At 34.0% G+C, this 23,372-nt stretch overlaps 1 protein-coding gene across 1 annotated transcript; it reads left to right on the top strand.

Moving 5' to 3' along the window:
• Positions 1–16,289: 16,289 nt before the first annotated feature.
• Positions 16,290–18,397, top strand: LOC112720527 (cyclin-D3-3). Its single transcript, XM_025771490.3, has 4 exons — positions 16,290–17,107; positions 17,221–17,422; positions 17,571–17,701; positions 17,803–18,397. Exons 1-4 carry the CDS (start codon positions 16,601–16,603, stop codon positions 18,103–18,105), a joined length of 1,143 nt encoding a protein of 380 aa, XP_025627275.1. The 5' UTR covers positions 16,290–16,600; the 3' UTR covers positions 18,106–18,397.
• Positions 18,398–23,372: the final 4,975 nt, after the last annotated feature.

The following is a 23,372-nucleotide window of genomic DNA, read 5'->3' on the forward strand; positions in this document are numbered from 1 at the left end:
AATTATTCGTTAAGAAAAAGGAATAAAACAAATACGGATACTATACTCAGTTACGGACTGTGGTTTCCACTTTCCAATACTGAGAGTACGGAGGTGCATGCGTCTCATCAAGCAAATGCGACAATAACTTTGGACATTATCCTCTCCAAAAAGTCCAACCCGTAGAGAATTGCCAAATGGCCGTTCCCTTTGCACCCCCTCCTTCAACAGCTAATTCATTCTTTGACATTCCATATTGGTTTTGGAATTTCATGTGTTAAATAAATTAGAAAGCATTGCAAGGCTTCTCAACTCATATCAACATTTTGTGGTTGTTTTGAGGGGTTGAAATTGGTAAATCATTGAGTGATAGTTCTGTAACTGACAGCAAGAAAAGAACATTACCGTTCGGTCTTCTCGATGATCTTGGTTACAAGTTTACGGCAAAGGTCATTTCATACAATCTCTTCATTTTTATATAAGAAATAATTCAGAGTCATAAGTTATGTTCTAATTACTTTTTTTAATTTTTTAATTTGTATTAGTTTTTTAATGCTTTTTAAAAAGCTAAAAATATATTTAAAATTTATTCATCTAACAATTAATAATTAAGAGAATAATTTACAATTTTTTATATTTTTCTTATGTATATTAAAGCTTTTTTTTTTTGGGGGGGGGGGGGGGATTCGTTCTTTTGGTTATATTTACTAAATTCAAAGAAGTTGATAGTAGGTTTATCACTTTTTTACTTAATTGCTTGAATATTAACGCCGTATGCCAAGCAACTTGCCAAGTTAACATTGTATCTAATGGAGATCATCTTTCGAAATTGATTTGGTAATTATTTTAAAAAAAAATTAAAATGTTTGACTACAAAAATTCTTAAAAATTAATTTAAGACATTACTATATAATATTTTAACCTACAATCTCATATTAATGTTTTCATGCCTGTAATTGCTAGTATTTAGGGTAAGCATCCAAAATAATATTCGAAAAATTATATCACTGACAAAAATAATTTTAAAAAATTTAAACAAATAAATAAGTTTTTGAGTAGTGTAAAATAAGATAAAAATAATAAAAAATTATATTATTTTTATAAGAAACAAACAACTTTTGTATTTAGCAAATAATTTATTTATTTAATTTAAAATTTTATAAAATATTTAAATAATTATTTAAAAAACACATACAAAAAATTAGAACAAAATTCGATTTCTAAGATTTTCTTAATTTTTTTAAAAACATTTCACTCACTCACAAAAACTATAAGAAATATTTACTTGGTTTAAAATTAACAAATTTTAAAGATAAAAATATTTTATTTTTTTAATAATGTTTAAAAAAAACACACTAAAATATTATTTTTAATTTTTTTAAAATATATATTTTATATTTAATTATTTTTGTCATATTTTTAAATTTATTTTTTATTCATAGTTTTTTAAGATTATTTTTATTAGTTATATAAATTTTTAAAGATCATTTTAATAGTTTATCTATGAAGCACGGACACTTCGTTGAGTTGCCGTGTCCACGTGTCGGACATATTTTGGACACGAAACTTACCGACACTCGTTTGACACGGGTGTCTGCTGTGTCCAACCATCTCTTAATAAAAAAATAAAAAATTCTTCTCCGAACACACTTGGACACACCTAAATATCATCACGTGTCAGTGTGTCTAATCTTATTCTTAACATATATTATTGAAATGAATTTAGATATAGTATATATTATTATTTATTAAAACAAAAAATATTTTAAATACTTGATACAATTAAAATAAGACATTAAAAATAATTCGAAAATTAATTTATATTTTAATATCAATAACATATCAAAATATCATTACGATTTATCTAAAAAATACTTTATATTTTATATGTATGCATATCACCATATCTTATAAAATTTTAAAATTCACGTATCAACGTGTCCCGTATCGTATCGTGTCCCGTGTCCATGTGTCCGTGCATCATAGATTTACTCTAATATTTAATAAGCATGCATGTAACATGTAACAACTATCGGTGCCATCCGTTAATTTAACGGAAGACTTTATATATAATGAGTTCTTAAGTAATTTATTTATATAAAATATTTGGGAAGCAAAATTATCAGATTATCCTAAATCGAATATCTCAATAATTTTATCCTCCCAATATTTAAATAAATCGTAAAAATCCTGAAAGTTTTGAATAAAAATATTAAACCTTATTCAGACCAACAATTTATGCCTATGATGTACAATATGTAAAACACATACAAAGACAATGATTCATAGAACCAAAAGAAATAAGATATGGCATTTATCAAAGAATAATAGGGATATGACAACCACTAATACTGATATTGTTAGGATGATTGAGAACTACTTTAAGAGTATTTTCACATCTTTCAATTAGGTAGATTCTAGATTTTTTTTTTTTACAAAACTTAAAATTACAGCTAACATGAACTATAGGCTCAGAAGACTTGTTTCTATGGATAAAGTAAAAAGAGCTATTTTTAGTATCAGTCCTTAGAGTGCATTGGAGAAGGACAGTATAATGGCTAAATTCTTCCAATTCTACTGGATATAGTAGGAGAAGACGTGTTCCGGATTATAAGAAGTTTCTTTCCTGAAGGTAGAATTTTAAAAAATTTTAATTAAACCAATATCTACCTAGTGCCAAATTAAAGGTCCCAGATGCGAGTGATATGACTCACGTAAAGCCCATCAATTTGTCATCTGTTGTCTATAAAATTATTTCAAAGGTGCTGGTCTACAAACTCTTAGGATGTATGAATAAGGTAATTAGTCCTACTCAGAGTGCATTCTTAAAAGGTAGACTTATTTCTAGTAACACTTTTATAGCACATGAATGTATGCACTATCTTAAACAAAAGAAGCAAAGCTTGGAATACAAAATAACACTCAAGCTTGATATGAGTAAAGCCTACGACAGAGTAGAGTGGCATTTTTTATGATTTATTATGGAGAAGTTGGGATTTGAATCAATATTTATTGATTGGATTCGGGAATTGATGACAACCATTTCTTAATCTGTTGATCTGAAATGTCAACCCTATAGTTTTTTAAACAAAATAAAAGCATCTGTCAAGTTGACCCTCTATCCCCTTTTCTTTTCTTATTATGTGTAGAAAGACTTTTTTTTTTACTATACAAAGCAAAGCAAAATAGTCTCATTCAGAGAATTAGGATACATAGAAAATGTCCAACTATAAAAATCACTTACTATTTGCTGATGATTTCATTTTCTTCGGTAAAGTTTCAAAAGATAGTTGTGCCTCTATTCTAGAATTTTGGACTCTTATGAGAGTTTCAGTGGACAAAGAGTTAATCTTAATAAATTGGTCCTGTTTTTTAGTAATAACACTCCAAGACCGATTAGAACCTCCCTAAAAGCCCAGCTGAATATTTCTCATATAGGTGCATAAGATAAATATTTGATCCTACATTTCCTTGTCGATCAATCGCTCTAAGAAATCCACCATCAACACAAGCAAATATAAGGTTCTTAAAAAGACACAAAGATGAAAAATGTGCTTGTTATCTAATGGAGGAAGACATGTATTACTCTGAGCAGTTGGTAAAACTATACCAATCTACATATTGTCATGTTTTAAACTTCCGGACAACTTGCTAAATGAAATTTCATAGTATTTTAACCCAATTTTGATGGGGGTAGCAAGGTTCCAAAAGGAAAATGGTGGGGATTAGTTGGGATAAGATGACTAGGCTTAAGAAAGAAGGCAAACTTGGTTTCAAATATCTCAAGGTTCAAAACCTGACTCTTTTGGGTAAATAGTGTTGAAAAATCGTGACTCAACCTAACTCTCTTCTTTCTAGAATTCTTAAAGGTAAATACTTCAGAGAGTAAACTATCATTTCTACCCACAAAAATTTTAGACGTTGACAAATCTACCCACGAAATAATAAAATTGAAGTTATACCCATAAAAGATCAGTTCCGTACGATAAAACTATCCAAACCCTAAAAAACTACCCAAAAATTTCAAATTACCCTTCTTTCCATCACTACTACCATCATTCTAGGATGGAGATTACGGTGATCTATGAGGCAACATCACATGCTGTCAAGGATCTCTCATCCTCCCTTGACGTTGGCACCACCGTGGCGCAGGAGTCGCTCGAGACCGTCGACCAGACCATAGACGACATCAGCTTCACTCTATGAAAATCCATGGCTAAGATCATCTTTCACGGTAAGGACTCTCTCCTTGCCCCTAATTTTGATTCCTCAAGTTTTGATAACAACAATCATGCTAGGAATCAATTGATTAGTAACAACATTAATTTTGATTTGAAACATTATAGTAGGTTTGATGTGCTGGTACGTGTTATTCGGAGTGACAGGAATACCTATGTGGAGGATCCTGAGGATTCGAAAAATTATGAGGAGCAAAAATTAAGGTTTGTCTTGAGGGATAAAGGTAAGGATATTGAAAACTTAATGGAGGAGAATGGTGGTGCTGAAGAGGCAAGGGTGAAGCTGGTGAAGCACACAATTGACGTAGAGGAAGATTAGGATTTGTGTAAAACCCTGATTAAATGGTAATTAAAATAAGTAATTAATTAAATATGGGCCAAAGGATTTGGAGAATCTAGAATTCATAATTTATAAATTTAACGATGATATTTGAATTCAGAGAATTTTTCCGAGTGGGAACATGTAATGTATTTCGGGAAAATGCCTAAAAACGCGTATTGGTAAATTAACCGATAATACCGGCTTAAGTCTGTCCGGCACTATGAGTGAGACAACTAATTATGGGTGAAGAGAGTTAAGAAACTAAAAATTATAATTTAGAAAAGTAAAAATAATTAGAATACAAATTAAAACACTAATTTTAAAAGTTTTGACTCAAAGTTAGGCCAACGGGCTAAATTGAGTGAACTGAGCCCAAGTGAGCCCAAGCCCACACTATATGAGCCCCATTTCAGCACAAACCAACCATTTTTCCCTTTTGAGAAGAAAGAGACACAGCTGATATGAGAAGAGAGAAAGAAAAAACAAAACCCTAACCTCCTTGGTCTTCAATCCTCCATAACTTCCTTTTCGAAGTTTCGATTGACGAACCATTTGCACTCACACGTCACTCTCCTCATTCTCTTCGATTTTAACTAGGTATTGGACGAGTACCTCGAAATTTTTCACCCAATTTTATTTTCTCCTTTCAATTCGTGTTTTGATTTGGATTTTGAGAAAATTTTGTGATTTTGGTTATTCAAGAGTGCTTTAATATGAGCTATTGGTGAGTTCCATCATCAATCTCAGTAGGTTAAGGTAAGAAAGCATTATCCCCTTTCAATTGTCCAATCTTATGAACTTTAGGTTGAGAAATTGTGGACTTTTGTTGTGAATAGTGAAATTGTTGTGTTGGTCGGTGCGGGGTTGAGTTGTGGATCAAGTGGCGAGATTTCGGTGAATGTTGGAATTGCCTGTGAAAGGACTCAAGGGTTTGGAACTGCTGTCATTAATGTATGGTTTAAGTTTTATTTAAATACCATTTTTATGTGACATGAAGTCCTAGGTTAGATACCCCTAAGATTAGAATTAAATTGTATGATTGGATGGAATTGATATGTTTACTTGATAGGTTGATGAATTTGACTTAGTTTGGTGATTGAAATTGTAATATGATGGAGTATGTGAAATTTATTGGTAGAATAATTGTTTATGATTTATGAATTGAGAAATCGATGAATGTTGGGCCAGAGGCCGTGAATTTTGGGTTGGAGGCTGTGAAAGGTAAGTTGAGGTAAGTATTGGTGTACTATGTTAAAATTTGTTAGGAATAAAGATTATGAGTTGGATGATTTATTTTAGTTTGATTGTAAATGTATGTAATGATGGATTGGTATAAAATATGTACATATTGTGATTTGAGAAGAGTGGTGTATTGATGGGGCTTGGTATATATTAGCGTCATATTGAGGATGAGAGTTTTATGACGTTGATGAGCAATTGGATATGTGTATTTGTGAGATTGATATGAAATAACTTGGTTCTAAATTTAGGCTTGAAACTTGATTTTGGATGATGAAGAATTTTGGGAATTTGAGGAATGTTGGTGGTATAGGTGGAATAGAGGTTTGATTTTGTGTAAAATATATTTTTTTAAAAAAAAAAAAAACTATTTTGGATGTGTTGGCTTGAGTTCAAATGGTTTGATTTTGGAGAAAATGCAAATTTGGTAAAAGCCTAAGTTTTGGCAAAAACAGATTTTAGCCAACTTCGGCGGGCTATAGCTCGACCCTTGGAGTTGAAAATTCAATGAAATTAGATTTTTATGAAAATTTATTCAATAATATTTCTAACGGTTAAAGAATGATTGAAAATTAATTTTAACAAAAAAAATTATACGCTTCAAAGTTTTGGTAAAAAACTGCATTTTTGCAGCATATCAGCTTTTTCTAGATACTGATATGCATGCATACGCAGACACGGCATGCATATGCGACTTTGGAAAATTTTGGGTTCGCGTGTATCCGAGCCAATGCTTCTGTCCAGGTACTCACGTACGCGACTGTGGTCCGCGTATGTGACACTGCCAAAAGTTAGACTTATGCGTACGTAAAAGACATGTGTACGCATGACCACCCTATTTTGCAGTAAATATATTTTTATGTTTCTAACCATTCTTAGCCTTCTAAACCTCTGCAAGTCCTGTTATGAGTCAAAAGCCGGTATAATAGAGAGTAGAGGAGTTAAGAATGAGAATGTATGAGTTGAGTTAGTGAATTGAAGAAAGATGGATTAAATGTAATGAGAAATGAGGATGATTGATTATGATTAAGTATGGTGACAATGGTTATGATAATGAGAAAAGATGATGGTTGATTTTGATTGAGGATGATGAGGATGATTATGATGATGGAGAAAGATGATGATTGATTTGATTGAGGAAGATGGGAATGATTATGATAATAAGAGATGGCGGTAATTGATTCTGACTATGACTATGAATGAAATAAAATAAGATTGAGAACGAGTTTAATAATGAATGATGGGGAGTAGGGAGCCAGAGTTTGGTAAATTGATGACAAATTGGGGAGGTTAAGGATTCTTTCTCTTGTCGCACTAGGGAGTTGGATAGAAGGTTGAGGATTTCCTTCGATTCAATTATGTATTATTAATTCAATTTTTGGGTATGTTTGATTATGTCTGATTGAATTGAGATTTGGATTGATATGGTGAGGACGGTGACTTTGTCTCGCTCACGTATAGGAAAGTTGATATTGAGGATTCTCTCTCTTGCTGTGATAGACAAAATGAGGTTGAGGATTCCCTCTCTTATTGCGATGGGCAAGCGGGGTTGAGGATTCTCTCTCTTGTTACATTAGGAAATTAAATAGAAAAGGTTGAAAATTCTCTTCGATTCAATTTATGGTTGTGGTATGAACGAGTGAGGTTGAGGATTCCCTATCGTTACATCACAGTCTCTCTCTAAATGGGAAGTTGAGGATTCCCTCCTGGAAGGTTGAAGATTCCCTTCGTGTTGAGAGACGATATCCGGGTTAGCTACTGGATGTGTTAGGTTCTGGCTGTATGACCGACAGATGAGCACATTAGCCATAGGGCAGACATGCATCATTTGTACTTGATTACTTTGTTTAGGTTTGCTATACTTTTGGCTTGTTAATTTGTGCATATTAAATGATTTTGTGCTAATTGCTTTACTTGATTATACTTATGTTTTATTTGCCTGTTTTGCTTGCGTTTGTATATCTTAGAGGTTTCTTATGCTAGCTATGGTGACGCTGAGGGCTGCTTTTGATGAGATGAATTAAGCTCTCTAGGTAGATGCAGTGGAGTGATTCCACTTGCTACGAGTGGAGATTTGATGTGTTGACATAGGATCACTGAGTTTGAAATATCTGAGGGCTGTTCCGGTCAAAGTTGGAAAGGTGTGGCAATAAAGAGGAAAGTGAATTAGAGTAGAATCCCCTAGGATAGTTTCCTAATTATGGATTAGTGAGAACCTAGGATGGAAATAATGATGTGTTGAGTTTAAGATTGCTTAGTGAGTTTTCTGTTGCCTTATATTGTATTTACTTGGTATTTTTACTGTACTGAAATCCATGGGTTAAGGTTCTCATTCCGTATATATTCCTTGTTTTTCAAATGCAGATCCTGATGCTCTGCAGTAAGCTAGAGTTCGTCTGGAAGACCGTGAAGCTTATTCTGAATTTCGTTTTGTATTTTGTTTAGACTTCTCCCTTTTATTTTGGAAAACATTGATGATGTATATGTAGATATTTCTTTTGAATCTTGCCTTTAGAGGCTCTGATGTACTTTTGTGAGAGATAGGATGGTTATCAACTGTTTTTATTATTGTAACCCTAGCCACCTAAACTTCGCAAGTCATGACTAGTGGCTATTATACATAATTATATATATTTTGCCTTTAATCTATTCTACCTTTAAAGTTTTATTTTACCCTGCTTTTGCGAATGCATTACTTTTTGATACGTGTATGTTCGCGCTCGCGATTTTCTTTAATCCCTTTTTAAGCTTCTCGTTTAATTACTCTTTCTAAATATATATGTATTACAACTCCACCTTGAGTTGTACCACCTTATTATCATTGACTTATAACTCGAGTATAAGAATTTAAAAGTTAGGGTGTTATAATTTGAGCTGGGACTTTCACGATGATGACGACAATGCTGTTGAGAATATTAGTCATGGGAAGAAGGATTTGAAGATAGAAAGTGATGGGAAGGGTGTTACTTCTGATTCTAAAACTGATGGTGGTGATAAACCAACGAAGGTGGATCATGAAAGGAATGTGGCACTCAATCTAGTGTTGTTGCAACTGTAAGTGATGGTGGTGATGGTGAGTTGGATGTGAAATATGGGGAGAGAGAGAGAGAGAGAGAGAGAGAGAGAGAGAGAGAGAGAGAGAGAGAGAGAGAGAGAGAGAGAGAGAGAGAGAGAGAGAGAGAGAGAGAAAGAGAAAAGGGTAATTTGGAATTTTTGGGTAGTTTTTTATGATTTGGATAGTTTTGTCGTACTAAACCCATCTTTCATGGGTACACTTCAATTTCATTATTTCGTGGATAGATTTGTCATCGTCTAGAACTTTCATGGATAGAAATGGCAGTTTACTCATATTTCATATTTAATTCTATCCTTATAGTAGAAGTAGGAACCTTACTTTCTTGTGGTTGGCAAAGTATTATTGATGGGAGGCGAATTATAAAGAAAGGCATCAGTTGGAAAGTAAATTCTGGTGATATCTAAATATTCCGTGAACCATGGCTCCCTCCTCCTTACCCTTTGACTGTTCCACCATCTGCGACACTGCTATCAAATAGTTACCATCTGTTTTGGGTGAAAGACCTATTTTTGTTAAATAAATAGTGGAACCAAGCATGAATCTCAGATCTTTTTCCTCCAGAAATTGCTTAGTAAATTCTCTCCATAACCCCGGGAGAAGGTGAAGATAGAATTCAATGGGTGATGAACAGAGCAAAAATATATGATATTACACTTGGATATAGGATTGCTCACTAATTTTACCGTATTTTCATTAAATTCAATCCAAACTTCATGCAATAAAGGCTAGTTTGAAGCCATTTATGGAAGCTGAAAATCCCTCACAAGATTTTGCTCTTTGCGTGAAAAATTCTCCATGGTAAGCTTCTTGTTCTGCTTCTCATCCACTAGCACTTTCCATCCACTCCAGCAACTTGCCTAATCTGCAATTCAGTACCAGAATCACTCATGCGCTGTCAATTTTTCTATGAAAATGCTAATCTAGTGTGGAAAACAAGTTATTTGGCTTACCTTATCCCAAACCCTAGATGTTCCTTGTTCTTCGATTAGTTGAGTGATTCAGTATTACAAGCTGGACTTCAGGAAACAAGCCCTCATAGAGCTCGACTGATTTTAATTATAACTTGAAATATCTGGAAGGAGAGATGTCGGCGAGTCTTCAAGCATATCCAAGAGTTTCCGGAGAAAGTGCTAGCAACATCGCTTAAGTTGAACCAGAAACTATCTATTTTTCCTTCTGCATAATGCCCTAAGATTTCTTTTCTTATTTTCTTCTCTATGTTATTTTCTTCTTAAAATTTTACTGATTCGTGAATATCTGAAAATCTCCTTTTTTTTCTATTTCTTATTCTAAATTTTAGGCAATGTATTTATTTTTCTATTGAATAAAATATCACTATTGTCTTTAAAAAAATTACACTTTTAAAATTTGAATTTTAAAATTAAAAATCTAGAAATTTATTTTAAGAAAAAAATAATATGAACCAGAACTAAAAAAAGTACTTTATAAGAATAAAAAATTAAACAAAAACTTTCTTATGAGTAGCCTCTTCTCTCTTTCTTAAGATTTTAATTTTATTAACGTTTTCAAATACAACATACATATAAGTGAAAATTTTGAATATATATATTGAGTTACTAACATATAAATCTTATATAAAAAAATATAATAAAATTATTTTTTTATGATGATAAATTTTACTATTATTGTTATTAAAAATTTAATTTTCATAGATTACTGATATAAAAAGTTTTTATACAAAAAATGAATTATGTGTTACAAAAAATTTTAATTAAAGAAAGGATTCAAAATTCCAAATTCCAACTATTGATATACAAAAAGAAAAAAAATAAAAGTCAACAAAATTTATTATTTTTAAACAATAATTTTAGCTATTAATTCAATATTTTTAATTTAAAAATTTAATAATATATTTCTAGTTCACACTTTTAAATACTGTTCTCTAAGGATGCGTTTGATTCGGAGAAGACAAGACACTAAGAACAAGACACAAAAGACAGAAGAGTAAATTATCAAATTAGCCCCTGAAAGATCATGCCATCTCTATTTTGGTCCTCGAAAGAGTTTTTTAATCAATTTCATCCCTGAAAGATTTTAAATTAGTCATGATAGTCCTTCTGTCACTACTCTCACTAACGCCGTTAGTGAAGCTTAGCTATCACGTTAAATCATATTTCACCATATAAAACGACGACGTTTTAAGCTAAGAGAGTTGATTCATGAAACGGCGTGTATGGACTAGCAACGAAGACAAAGGGTCAATTACTCACACTTCAACCACACCTCCCTTACCTCTTAGTAAAAAAAAACCCCATGTTCTTTGTTCTACTCTGAAGTCTAAACCCAGCAACTGGAAGACAAACGAGTATTGCGTCACTTCAACCAACCGTTTGCCACACTAGCTCCAACGATATCACAACGCTTGAGCACCCCCTTCCCCTTCTAATTTCTATTTAGTTAAGTTTAATTTTATTTAGTTAGTTTGATTTTAGTAGTTAATTAGTTAGATTAATTTGTTGTTTAGTGGATTTTAGGTGGTTAGGATAGGTTAGTTTAGTTTAATGGATTCTGATTTTAGCTAAAAGTGTTTAGAATTTTTCTGAGTTGTTGATTGAATTGCTGAAAATTGCTGCTAAGATTGGTTGAAAATTGTTTGATTGTGCAAAAATTCACTGTTTCACAACTGATTTTGATGAATTGTGATGCTAGAATTGTTTCTGATTTTGATAAATTGTGATGCTAGAATTGTTTGGATGATGTTTAACTCTTACCTGTTTGATTGTTGGAACTGTTTTGATTGTTTGGATAATTGTGAACTCCCAGCGTTAAGGTTATTTTTGCTGAAAAGTTGATGCTAGACTTGTCTGCATCATGCTTGATTGTTTTGACAATTGATTGATGGTGTTGTGATTCACTAGTTCGTTGTTGATTTTGCCGAAAGGTTTTTGTTGGAATTGTATTGAATATGCTAGGGTATTATGCCCGTTTCATTTGAGTTTGGAATGATGAATGTTTGTTAGCTAGTTGGTGTGCTGCTGAATTTTTGTCGTTCTTGGTAACCTAATGTTGAAAGCATGCTTGTTTTGTTAAAAAATTGTTGAGAGTTAGATTGAATGGCGTTAATCTAAATTTGGTCATCAATTACTTCTTGCATGTATTGATTGTGCATGTTTGTGTTTGCGCATGCCATGTGTTGTCCATATGCCTCAAAGAGCTTTTTTTTTTTGTAAATTTTGGTCAATTTCTTGAAATTAATGCTTGTTTTAACATTCTTATTATTCTTATGATAAAATAACGAAAACACTTATTCATTCTAATGTAATTATTTTGAAACTAAAATACTACGTAATTTTTTTTTTTTAAATTTACTAAACTAAAACACTTTTAGAATTATTTGTTATTTCTTGAGTTTCTTCTTATGTTATTATTTATTGGTGTTTGTTATGGTATTAATATGTTACTAATATGTTCGCTGTATAGACATGACGACAGGTAATAAAGGTAGATCGAGTGGGTCATCATATGGTCGTGGTAGAGAGCGGACTTCCGCCGAATCCCCCAGGGCTGCCCAGTCATCGCCCTCTATCCCCGCTACCCCGTCGACCCCTGTGATGTCATAGGTGGGTCCATCGGACCAGCAATTCATTATGGTCCCAAACCCAAATTGGGTGCCTCCTACTGCTAGGCCCCCTGCAGATGCAGCGACAACAAAGCCCGCGGGGGGTGATTCCAATGCCCCTGAGCAGGATGCCCCTGCACCATCGACCATCATTCGGCTAAGGACTTGGCCCGATGGTATGCAGTCGTGAGTTTAATTTTTTAATATTAAGTTTGTTTAGCTTAAGTTTGTTTATGACAAGTTTGTTTATCTTAAATTTGTTTATCTTATATTTTTTGTTAATGTGAGGTGTTTTCTCTAACAGGTTTGCACCAACCCCAATGCGTGCACACAGGAGATTACCGAGGTCATTAAGTCCATGTACGACCACCCGTGACTGACCTACACGCAGATCCCAGATGATGTGAGAGAGCGGTGCTTTCAGAAATGGGCGGTAAGAACCCAATTTTGTTTGAATTACTTAACTATATAGGAACTGTATTTCATTCCTACTAACTAATCTTGGTAAATCATTTTGTGCAGTTAAAATTCATATGGGATGTAAAACACAATGTCATAATTAGGAAGACCTATGACCACCACGCCGCTAAGCAGTTTCAGCAGATGATGAGCGACCTTCATTAGGAGAAGGACCACCTGACGAGGTGGATCCGTCCAAACATCAAACATGACTTGGAGGATTATTTTAGAGATAACGAGGAGTTCAAACGTCGCCCCCTGACGAACATCGCTAACAGGACTTCACCCAGGTCGTCCAGGTATACGGGTGGGTCAGTGAACTTCATAAAGACGAAGACCAGACTAGTAAGAATTTTGGCATTGTTTACTATTTTAGTGGTTACTTGAATTAGTTTTTTTACTTCCTTTTTTATTATCAATTTAACTAATTAGATAGTAGAGTAAATGTTAGTTTAATGTCATTGTTTTAGTGGATTTAGGTGGTTAGGATAGGTTAGAATATGTTAGATTAGGATCTGAGATTGCTAGGAAATGTTGGATAGAACCTTTTAATGGTGGCTAAATCCGAATTTTAGGAGAGACTCTGCCAAAATTTTCATAACATTTTCAGTGAAATAAAAAAAATTATAATTATGTTTTCGAAAATACAATTAAGATTTTGGTTCATGCTTATATTGTATGTCATTCATTAATTTGTTCGTTTATTTTATTGGTTGGTTTATATATTAATTTGTAGTCTAAGTCGCTGGAGCATGAGGAGACATTGGCGGAGACCTTCAAGTATACCCATACTTTGAAGGCAAACAAGGAGAGATTTGCCGACGAGCGGTCTGCGGCCAATTATGTGAGTTTAAATTAATCCTAAGTTTCAACTTTATTTAGTTTCAAGTCAATTATTTAACTATTATCCTAATCACTACTAATGTGTGTGATGCAGGAGGAGTACACACAGAGGTTGGAGGCCGCAACCCAGCAACCTCAACTGTCTAGTGGGGCCGATGAAGCCAGCTCCGAGACCTTGGTGGTGGATTCTAATAGGATTTGGCGTGAGACTGCCTCTAAACCCACAAGAATTGCCACTTCGGGTTGGGGTCATTCTTCGCTAGTGGCCTCCGCTCCTCTGCATTGGTGGCTTCTTCTGCGTCTGCCTCTGCCACCAGCCCTGCTGATCCTCAGGAAGTTGTCAACCTGAGGAGGAGGTGCAGAAGCTAACACAGGAGCTTCACCAGTAGGCGGAGCAATCTGAGCAGAGGTATCGAGAGATTCTTGCACGTGTTGCTGTCAGCTCCGACCTGACGGAGAAGCTAAAGCAGCTCAATCGATTGCGACAACAGATGGAGGAGTACAACTAGCAGATGCATGCTGGAGGCAGCGGCAATGCTGCTAATGGGGCACCGACGGTAGCACCTCCTCCACCGCCTCAGTAGAGGGACCACGACGCCGACGACGACGAGGATTTGGGGTTTTACGCATGTTTCTTTGTCTTTACTTCATTGTATTCTACATTTGTGATATTTTATTTTATTAAGACTATTCATATTTTAATAAAATTATTTCTTGATTTCTGGCGACGTTAAATTTCTGCTAACAATTGTGTTAACAAGAGTCTCCTAATTGTGCGTTAATTGTGCCAAAAAAATTTAGGCTTTATAAATTTGACATTACTGTCAGATTTAACGTCAGCGATATCCAACGGTAACTTTAGCGCCTAAACACGTTAAATGGCGCCAACGTTACCGTCGGCGGTAACCATCAACACAAACTCGACAAACCATTGAAAAAGACCGACAGTAACTCCACCGGTAAGCTGTTTTCGGCAATGTTTATACCGTCAACCCAAGGATGACGGTAAATCCGGTGGTAATCTTTTTATCGATAGATTTATTTAATGAACCCGACGGTACTCAGTGATTTCTTGTAGTGCGTGCATCTTTTTCGGTGAGGCTTGGCAACTGTCGCAGTCACACGGCAGCAATGGTTCGAGCTCTTCGCTGTGACAATAATTTCAATTACTACGACAAGACGACGATGAAGAAGACAAAGAAGGGGGGATGAAAAGGGAATGATGCCATTTGAGAAGATGAGGAAGTGGTTGAAGCACAAACCCAGAGGGTTCAGTGAAGGGAAAGTGTAACACTTCTGTTGAAGACAAGTTGCTCGATGAAATGCATTAGAGAAGAGAAGTACAAGCTACTAACTTAAAAAAGCTCAAGAGCGGTGTTGTTAACCCCAAAAACAGTGAAAAAAGAAGAAGAATGATTTAGTTATATTTGAACACTGATCGAATTTTATTCCACAGAGTGATTGCTTTTGTGCTATTGTTCACTTGTTTGTGTTTCATGTTACTATGTTTGGTGAAATAATACATGCATTTTAACTTTTAATCAAATTTTGATGTTTTCTTAATTTTTTTCTTCTTATCCTGAATTCCTTAATCTTTGTTGATTCAAAATTGCAGATTTTAGAGCCTGAAAAGAATATGGTCAAAAAAGAATGCTAGGGTCTAGTGTTGTTTATATTTTGTTGATATTGTTGTTGTTTGTTTGTGCTTGGCCTTTGGATGAAATAAGACATTGTTTTTTGCCACTGTTTACTTCTTGTTTCTGCAATGTCTATAATTTGGCATTTGACTATTACTATTGCCAGAAATTTTGAAGACACTCCAATTGTTCCGATTGGTGGTTGAGTGCGCTTGGTGAACATGCCGAAAAAGAAGAACATTCATACGGATTTGAAATCTGCATTCAAAGGGATTTCAGGCATAATGAATATAGTCCCGGTAGTTAGGTCGAAAACAATGACATTGTCGGACCGTACTATAAGTCGTCGCCATTCAACATTTCTTCTTTGTGGAGAAATAGAGGAAGGTTTTGCTCTGAGAAGGAAGAATGGAATGGAATGAATACATGTGAGGAATTGAAGAGGTGTAGTGAGTGACAAATACACTTTGGGGGGAGAAACGACATCATTTAGCTACTGACAAGCTAAGCTAACATGTCACCTCTGCAATACTTAACGTCATTAGTGACAAAATAGATGGAGTGATTAACTTTTAAATCTTTTAAGGATAATTTTGATTAATTTAATCTTTTGGGGACAAAAATAAAGACCGCATGATTTTTCAAGGACTAATTTAACCATTTACTCAAAGACAAAAATACAAAAATTAGTGTTTTTATATTTTATTTAATGATAAAACTAGAATAAATTATAAAAATATAATAAAAATAATAAAAAAATAAAATATAAATTATATCTTTTATTAATATACTTATTTTTTTATCAAAATAAATATAAAATATATTAACTTAATATCTCTAAATATAATATTTTTATTTATTTTTATCTGTTGTAATCTTGCCTTTCTAGTGGTAAACTTGTAATCAAAGGGAACCTAACAAAACCATATATGATTATATTCTACTTGTGTATATGAAATTGTTAAGAATATTGGGGAAAATGGATAGGAAAGGACATGCGTGAAGTGCATCTCACTTCTCAGATAAAAACACTTTGTTTCATTACTGCATTCGTCTCTCTTCTTCATCTTCTTCTTCACTCTCACTGGCTGCGAGAGAGAGAGAGAGAGAGAGAGACAGAGAGAAAAAAAAAAGTATGCAGAATAAGTGATGAAAATGGCTCTTCACACTCTCTATTTCCTTCTACAATGAAGAAAACTCTCTTCATCATCTTCTCTCAAGAAGAAGATGTCTCCCACAACTCCCTCCCTTCTCGACACCCTCCTCTGCCAAGAAGAACACGACGACACCTTTGACGACACCCGAAACGACGCGTCGTTCCACCTCAACGACAACCACCACGACGAATCACCGTCGTTTTGCCCCGCAAAGCTCCAATCTTTTCCTCATCCCGTTCTGCATGACAACGACCTGTTCTGGGAACACGACGAGCTCGCCTCCTTAATCTCCAAAGAGGGAGAGACCCACGCCGCCGCTGGTAACGACGACGACCACCGTGATGGACTTCTAGATGGGCTTCGAGTTGGGCCCGTTGGCTGGATCACTAACGTGTGTGCGCACTATGGGTTTTCAGCTTTGACCACCGTTCTCGCCGTTAACTACTTCGACAGGTTCGTCACGAGCCTCACGTTTCAAAGGGATAAGCCATGGATGACTCAGTTAACGGCGGTTGCGTGCTTGTCAATTGCTGCAAAGATGGAAGAGACACATGTGCCCCTCCTCTTAGACCTCCAAGTATGTGTTTGTCTCTTTTTTTTGTTTTATTATTATTTTTTTTTTTTTGAAATGCACACCAGGTGTTTGTTGTTATGCTTCTGAAAAAAAGGGGGATTTTCTTTTTGGAGTAGGTGGAAGAATCGAGGTTTCTGTTTGAAGCAAAGACAATACAAAGAATGGAGCTTCTTGTGTTGTCTACTCTCAAATGGAAGATGCATCCGGTGACCCCAATTTCTTTCTTTGAACACATTGTTAGAAGGCTTGGCCTCAAGAGTCGCTTGCATTGGGAATTTCTATGGCGGTGCCAGCGGGTTCTTCTTGGCGTCATTGCCGGTAAGTAAGTAAGTAAGCAATGTATGCTAGAATCTAGAGCAAGACCCTTTTTTTTTAATGCTAATTTATGTCATTAGGTGTTCATATTTTAACCGAATCTGGGTCATTCCATTCAGGTTGATTTGTCCTTTTGTTTATATTAATGTAGATTCAAGGGTTATGAGTTATCTTCCATCTACATTGGCTGCTGCTACGATGATCCATGTTATTAAAGAGATTGAGCCATTTAATGCAACTAAGTACATTAGTGAACTTCTGGGACTACTCAAGATTAGTGAGGTTTGTCTTTTGTCTTATACATATCTATTGATTTGTGTTAAATATGATGCTGAATGCTGATTTGATGAGTAATTGGGACATTTTTGGTGGTGATCTAATAGGAACAAGGGAACCAGTGCTACAAACTCTTGCTGAAATCATTAGTTTGCGAAGAAGGTATTACTGACTGTCTTCACCAGATGCACAAGCGCAAGCGCAACCGCGAATCTGCCCCGAGTAGCCCGGGAGGTGTCATTGATGCTTCTTTCAGTTGTGAAAGCTCAAACGATTTGTGGGCCGTTGCGGCATCGTCGGTTTCACATTCGATGGAGCCGCTGTTTAAGAGGAGCAGAGCTAAGGACCAGCAGATGAGACTGCCTTCTGTTAGTCGCGTGTCTATCGATGTTCTTAATAGCCCTCATTAATAAGGAGCTTAGTAGTTTTGCTTCAAACATGGTAGCTTTCTGTTGCATTTATTTGGTAGTTATTTTATTGAAAATGCAACTATTTTATGTTCTTAATATATATACATTTCTTGCAAACTACTTGAAAAGTCTATTGAGGCAGAGACTAAGTTCCCTTCTGTCTACTTTGTTGATTAATGTGGAATAGGGATCTGATATTGAGTGGAAAAACGAGTTGTAAACTTGTAATTCTATCTGAGTTAATCTCTCGAATGCAAATTCTATCTTGTTTATACAAGATATTTGTCATTAAGAATCAAGAGACAAGATTCTAGATCTCCCCTGTTTGTGCAGAGTAGGAACTGCTGCTGAAGAATTGAAGATTGATAACTGGAATAAATGACCATTTGTATCCATAAAAGATGAAAACACTGATATATGTACCCACACTAGATCGAAACTAAACTTGTACCCACGTAAGATGCCCTCCGTGTGACAAAAGTACCCTACGTGGCACTCCAACCCTCCAAAGACAGGATACTTTTGTCACACGGATGGCATCTTCTGTGGGTACAAGTTTAGTTTCGATTTAATGTGGGTACATATGTCAGCGTTTTCATCTTTCATTGGTACAAATGGTCATTTATTCTTGATAACTGATAATCAAATATGTGAAATTTCTTTAGTGAATATATTAGAACAAGTTGATGGTCTTGTATAAAGAATTAAAGATATTTGTCACCCTTCTAGTTAATGTTAATGGAGAATTCAACTCTAGTTCTATGTTGAGGATTTTATCGTAGCTTGCTTGAATTTCATTTACTACATACTAAGCATTATATTGGATCTGAGTCATTGATGCTTAATTGACAATATGTATGAATATATATTGGACTTTAAGCAATTTGGTATCTGTGGTTACAAATTATTGCAATGTTTGTTTTTTTAACTGAAGAGTGAAGATGCATGTCCGTGACAAAAGCTAGCTGTCACTGTAGCAAAAGTGATGGAAATTAATCATTGCTTGTTTTGAGCATGTCACTATAAACTATAAAGTGAATTGGTCAAAACCATTTATTTACCACATGATATATAATAATATTTCAAAAAGGGATGAGCTCAAAAAAAATATAAGCAAATTGTTTAACTCTCTGAAACTTTAGGACTTCTATGTTTGTAATTATGTATGGAAAGTGATAATTGAGCAAGGTTGACTACAAAGTTGTTGCCGTTGGGAACAAGAGAAAATGGGTATTCTGTATTCTGGAATCCCACTAAAGAGAGAAAAGAAGGTATAGACCAGACATTATAGTGGATCAAATTTGAAAATGACTAGGGAGGTTGCTTTGCTTCTTAGTTATTACTAAGGTGGTCCTGTTTCTTTGGCTTTACACTTTGAGTTGGTTATGGTTAGCTATGTGTTACAGTGCATAATTTAGTCCTTGTAGCTATGATGGTTTGCAATAGTCATCAACAACATTAGAGATTTTCAAAGTTTGACAGCTACATTTTCAGCCAAACAATAATTCTGGCTGATATGATATCCCTTGAGGGTCAAATTCGTTAGTTTACTTTACTTTGCCTGCTTTTCTCAAATTCTTAAAATTACTAGGGAAAAAAGGTCGGTTCTTTTTTTTTAAATATTGGCTACAGTTGGTGTAATGCGTGATTATGATGCAGCTTTGTATTTTTCTGTGATATCGGAGGCTAAAAGAAAATGGAGGGGGCTAGAAAAACACTTGAGCCTAAGTGACTATAAATCTCAAATTTTGTTATCTCCCTTACAAATCGCCTTCATTATACATCAAATTTCTTCCACCATACTTTTAGTCGCCCCCTCCATTTTTTTCTTTCTGCTATTTGTTTTTGTCTTCTCCCTGCTGTCTATAAATTGCGGGGAGCGATTTCTACTAGCCTCCAATATTACAGCAAAACACACAGTTGCACTATAATTACGCATTACACCAAATATCATCCAATATTCAAAAAAATTAACCATAAAAGGTTGTCTTGATTAATTTGGTTATAAGATTATTTAGGAAATATTAATCCCCCCATTTCTAAAATAAAATAAAATTAAAAGGTTAGTGGAAAGGTCGAAGTTTTGCTTGGTTTGGAAAACCGTGAGTGGTTTACAGTTGTGTTTAGGATAAAAGTAGAGATAATAGATATAAAAACTTGCTTGATTAAGAAACAAAGATAAAGGCAAAAATATAGACAGGTAAAATAAATATAGAAAATTTTTGTATTTCTTAATAGTGGGAGATGAAAATATTTGTTTCATTTTTCTGTTTTAGATGCATTATTCAAATATAGCATAAAGTTTTCTATTGATTCAATCTTTTTGTTTCTTACTATATTGACCAATAAATTATTATATACATAAATTAGGGTTTGAAAATTGAGATAGGATGCCTATTAGATAAAGAACATTAATCCTAATTCAAAAATGCTAATTCAAAGCCTGGGTATGTCTATTTCACAACAAGCAAAAGTATGTGGGACAGTAAATTTCACATGCTATATGTGGATCTTATTTATTTTTTATTTTGTTAGAGTATAAGTATTCACAAATCAAAATAATATCATCACTTTAATTTTTTATTTTTATTTTTATTTTATTAGAGTATAGGTATTACCAAATTAAAATAACATCATGGAGCATGGTTTAAGCTAAACAAGTCATTCTCACATTAATCCACAAACCCCAAAATTCATACTGCGGAGAAAATGATCATTTTTAATTATGAAATTTTAAAATGTTGATAAATTTAATTATAAATGAATAAAATTAATTTTGTATTAATAAAAAATAATTTTTATATGACAAATACTCAAATTAAGTTTATTCATGTGTAAATTTATTAATATTTTAAACTTTTATAAGTAAAAGTGACAGTTTTTTGTCTTTCATAAATACAAAATTAATTTTATTTACTCAAATAAATTTAAAATAATTATCCAAATCAATTTCTAAAATTTTTAGAATTAGATATTTTAATCCCAGATTTCACAGTCTATATATGATATGGGAGACAGATAGCATATAGTCAAGTCAATAATTTTGGAGCTAAATGTATGTTGCGTGTGTATGTGTCCAAAGGGACCAAAATTAAGAATAATTGAATACATGAACATGCATGCGCAGCCGAAAGGATCCTTATTGAGGAGCGTAAGTAAGAATAGGCAGCTAGCATCAACGCATCATTGACTAGCCTAAGCTAGCAGGGCATGCTCCTCATGCACGTACTATTTTTCATATGTGCCTTGTGATTTTGGTGAAAAATTCCAAAACATCATGTACGCTAGGTTTTTTGTGTATACTTTTGGATACTTTCATACTCTAGACATTTTCAACAGCCCTAGCGTTTGTATACGTACAATCTAGCATGTTTTAGTAGCTTGTACGATTGATTATATCGACTGCCTTAGTTATTAGACAATTAAAGTCACTGACGAAAGGGACCGAAATACAGTTGCCAAACTATTGTATTTTTTTATTAAAAAATTATATTATGTATATATAAAAATTAATTAATAAATTAAATAATATATATTTTTATATAAATATATAATAATTTATTTGATAAATATTTTTTATACATGCAATATTTTTAAAAAAAATTAAAGTGCTCCCATGTAATTAAAGTAATAATATTACAGAGTATACTTTTTTATTCATGACAATAGATCTTTTTTAAATTTTATATTATATGACACTCAGCGGCTCAATTTTTTGGAAAGGGAAAGCTTACGTGTGATCTTTTTCGATATGGAGTGAGGGGATGCAAGACAAATATGTGGGACAGTTTTTTGGCAGTGTGAGATAGAAGAACTCGGACCATGCGAGTTCTTTGGTTTTAAAAATTTGCATAACAAATCGCATGGTCCGATTTGTAGGGGTGAGAAATGATGTGAATTTTGGAACGTTGAAATCGGACACTCCGTGTTGCAAGCTGGGTTTTTTTTAATATGAAATGGAACATAAATCGCATGGTCCGAGTTCTAGGTTGAGAAATTTGAATTTGGGAAGTTTGAAGTCGAACCCTTCGTGTTGCTTGAGTTTGGTATTTTTTTATATGATCTGGAGCATGAAATCGAATGGTCCGATTTCATTTTTTAATATTTTTTTTAATTTGCTTAACCTAGTTGAAGGGTCCGAGTTGATTATAGAGGCTTATATAAAAGTGCGTAACTGGTGGTAGCGATGTACTCGCGTCTTCTTCCCCTTCTTCAACAGCTTCTTCTTCTGTTTCTTCTTTCTGGTTTCTTCATCATTACTTGTTTTGAACCAGAAAATCTAGTAGCCAAGTTTATGCTCTTTGTTTAGTGATTGAGAGAAATGAGTGACAGAGTGTTACTAAAAGTGTATTATTTTGGTCAGATTTTGTTACAAACATCTGAAGGAGTAAAATTTGTTTGTGAAAATTCACTAGATGTTGTTATTCCTTTTACCATTTCATTTTAAGAGCTCAAAGGTGTGATCTGTGAAAAGATTGATTCTGAGAGGTCAAGAAAAATATCATGTATTCTATACAGATATCCCATACCGGTGTTTGGTGGATTCGTCCAATTTCAAACCAAATATGTGACGGACGAAGCGAGCATACAAGAAATGTTTCCAATGTATATTGAAAACCGGGCTCAGATCTCGTTTATTGAGTTGTATGTTGAGTTTGAACAATTTGAGGCCGACTGGAATATTGTACGGGAAGATTATAATAGTGACAGTGAAGAAGAGTTCGAAAGCAACTACGAAGTTGTTGGTCCAGACGGAGATGAAGATCAAGGTGACGGAACTATGGCTCTAGATGTGCCAGAGTGGCAAATGCACTCGCAAACGAAGTGCCATTTGAGGAGCCCTCATTCATGCGAGTTTTGGACTTAGAAGCCATGCATGTTCCGGAGTTTCCGGAATATATGAGTGCAGGTACATAATTCGTCGTATTAGTATTTTTTTAGTTAGTTATTGATTTAGTTATGAATAAATTAGTATTTATTAACCATTATTTAATCATGCGTTGATGTCATAGTTGTCAGAAGCAAACCAATGATCGAACGGTTCAGGTCACTGGGTCAATCGGTTCAATCATTTGGTTAGTGGTTGAACCGGTTGACCCGGTCCTATGTAAATAAAAAATAAAAAATAGTCAGAAGTTTAAAAATAAAATTCAAGATACATCTATGTTTACTAACATTTTAAAAATATCAAGTTATTTTAAACCAATATGGAACATGAACAATAAATATTTTATTATTTTTACTCTATCATGAATGTTTTTTTCTCT

Source organism: Arachis hypogaea, chromosome 11, assembly GCF_003086295.3.
Source record: "Arachis hypogaea cultivar Tifrunner chromosome 11, arahy.Tifrunner.gnm2.J5K5, whole genome shotgun sequence".
In the NCBI taxonomy this organism is placed as follows: domain Eukaryota; kingdom Viridiplantae; phylum Streptophyta; class Magnoliopsida; order Fabales; family Fabaceae; genus Arachis; species Arachis hypogaea.

Coding starts and splice junctions, on each gene's coding strand:
- LOC112720527 (XM_025771490.3), top strand. CDS start 16,601: ATGTCTCCCACAACTCCCTCCCTTCTCGACACCCTCCTCTGCCAAGAA. Junction 17,108..17,220: donor CCCTCCTCTTAGACCTCCAA/GTATGTGTTTGT, acceptor TTTTTGGAGTAG/GTGGAAGAATCGAGGTTTCT. Junction 17,423..17,570: donor TCTTCTTGGCGTCATTGCCG/GTAAGTAAGTAA, acceptor ATATTAATGTAG/ATTCAAGGGTTATGAGTTAT.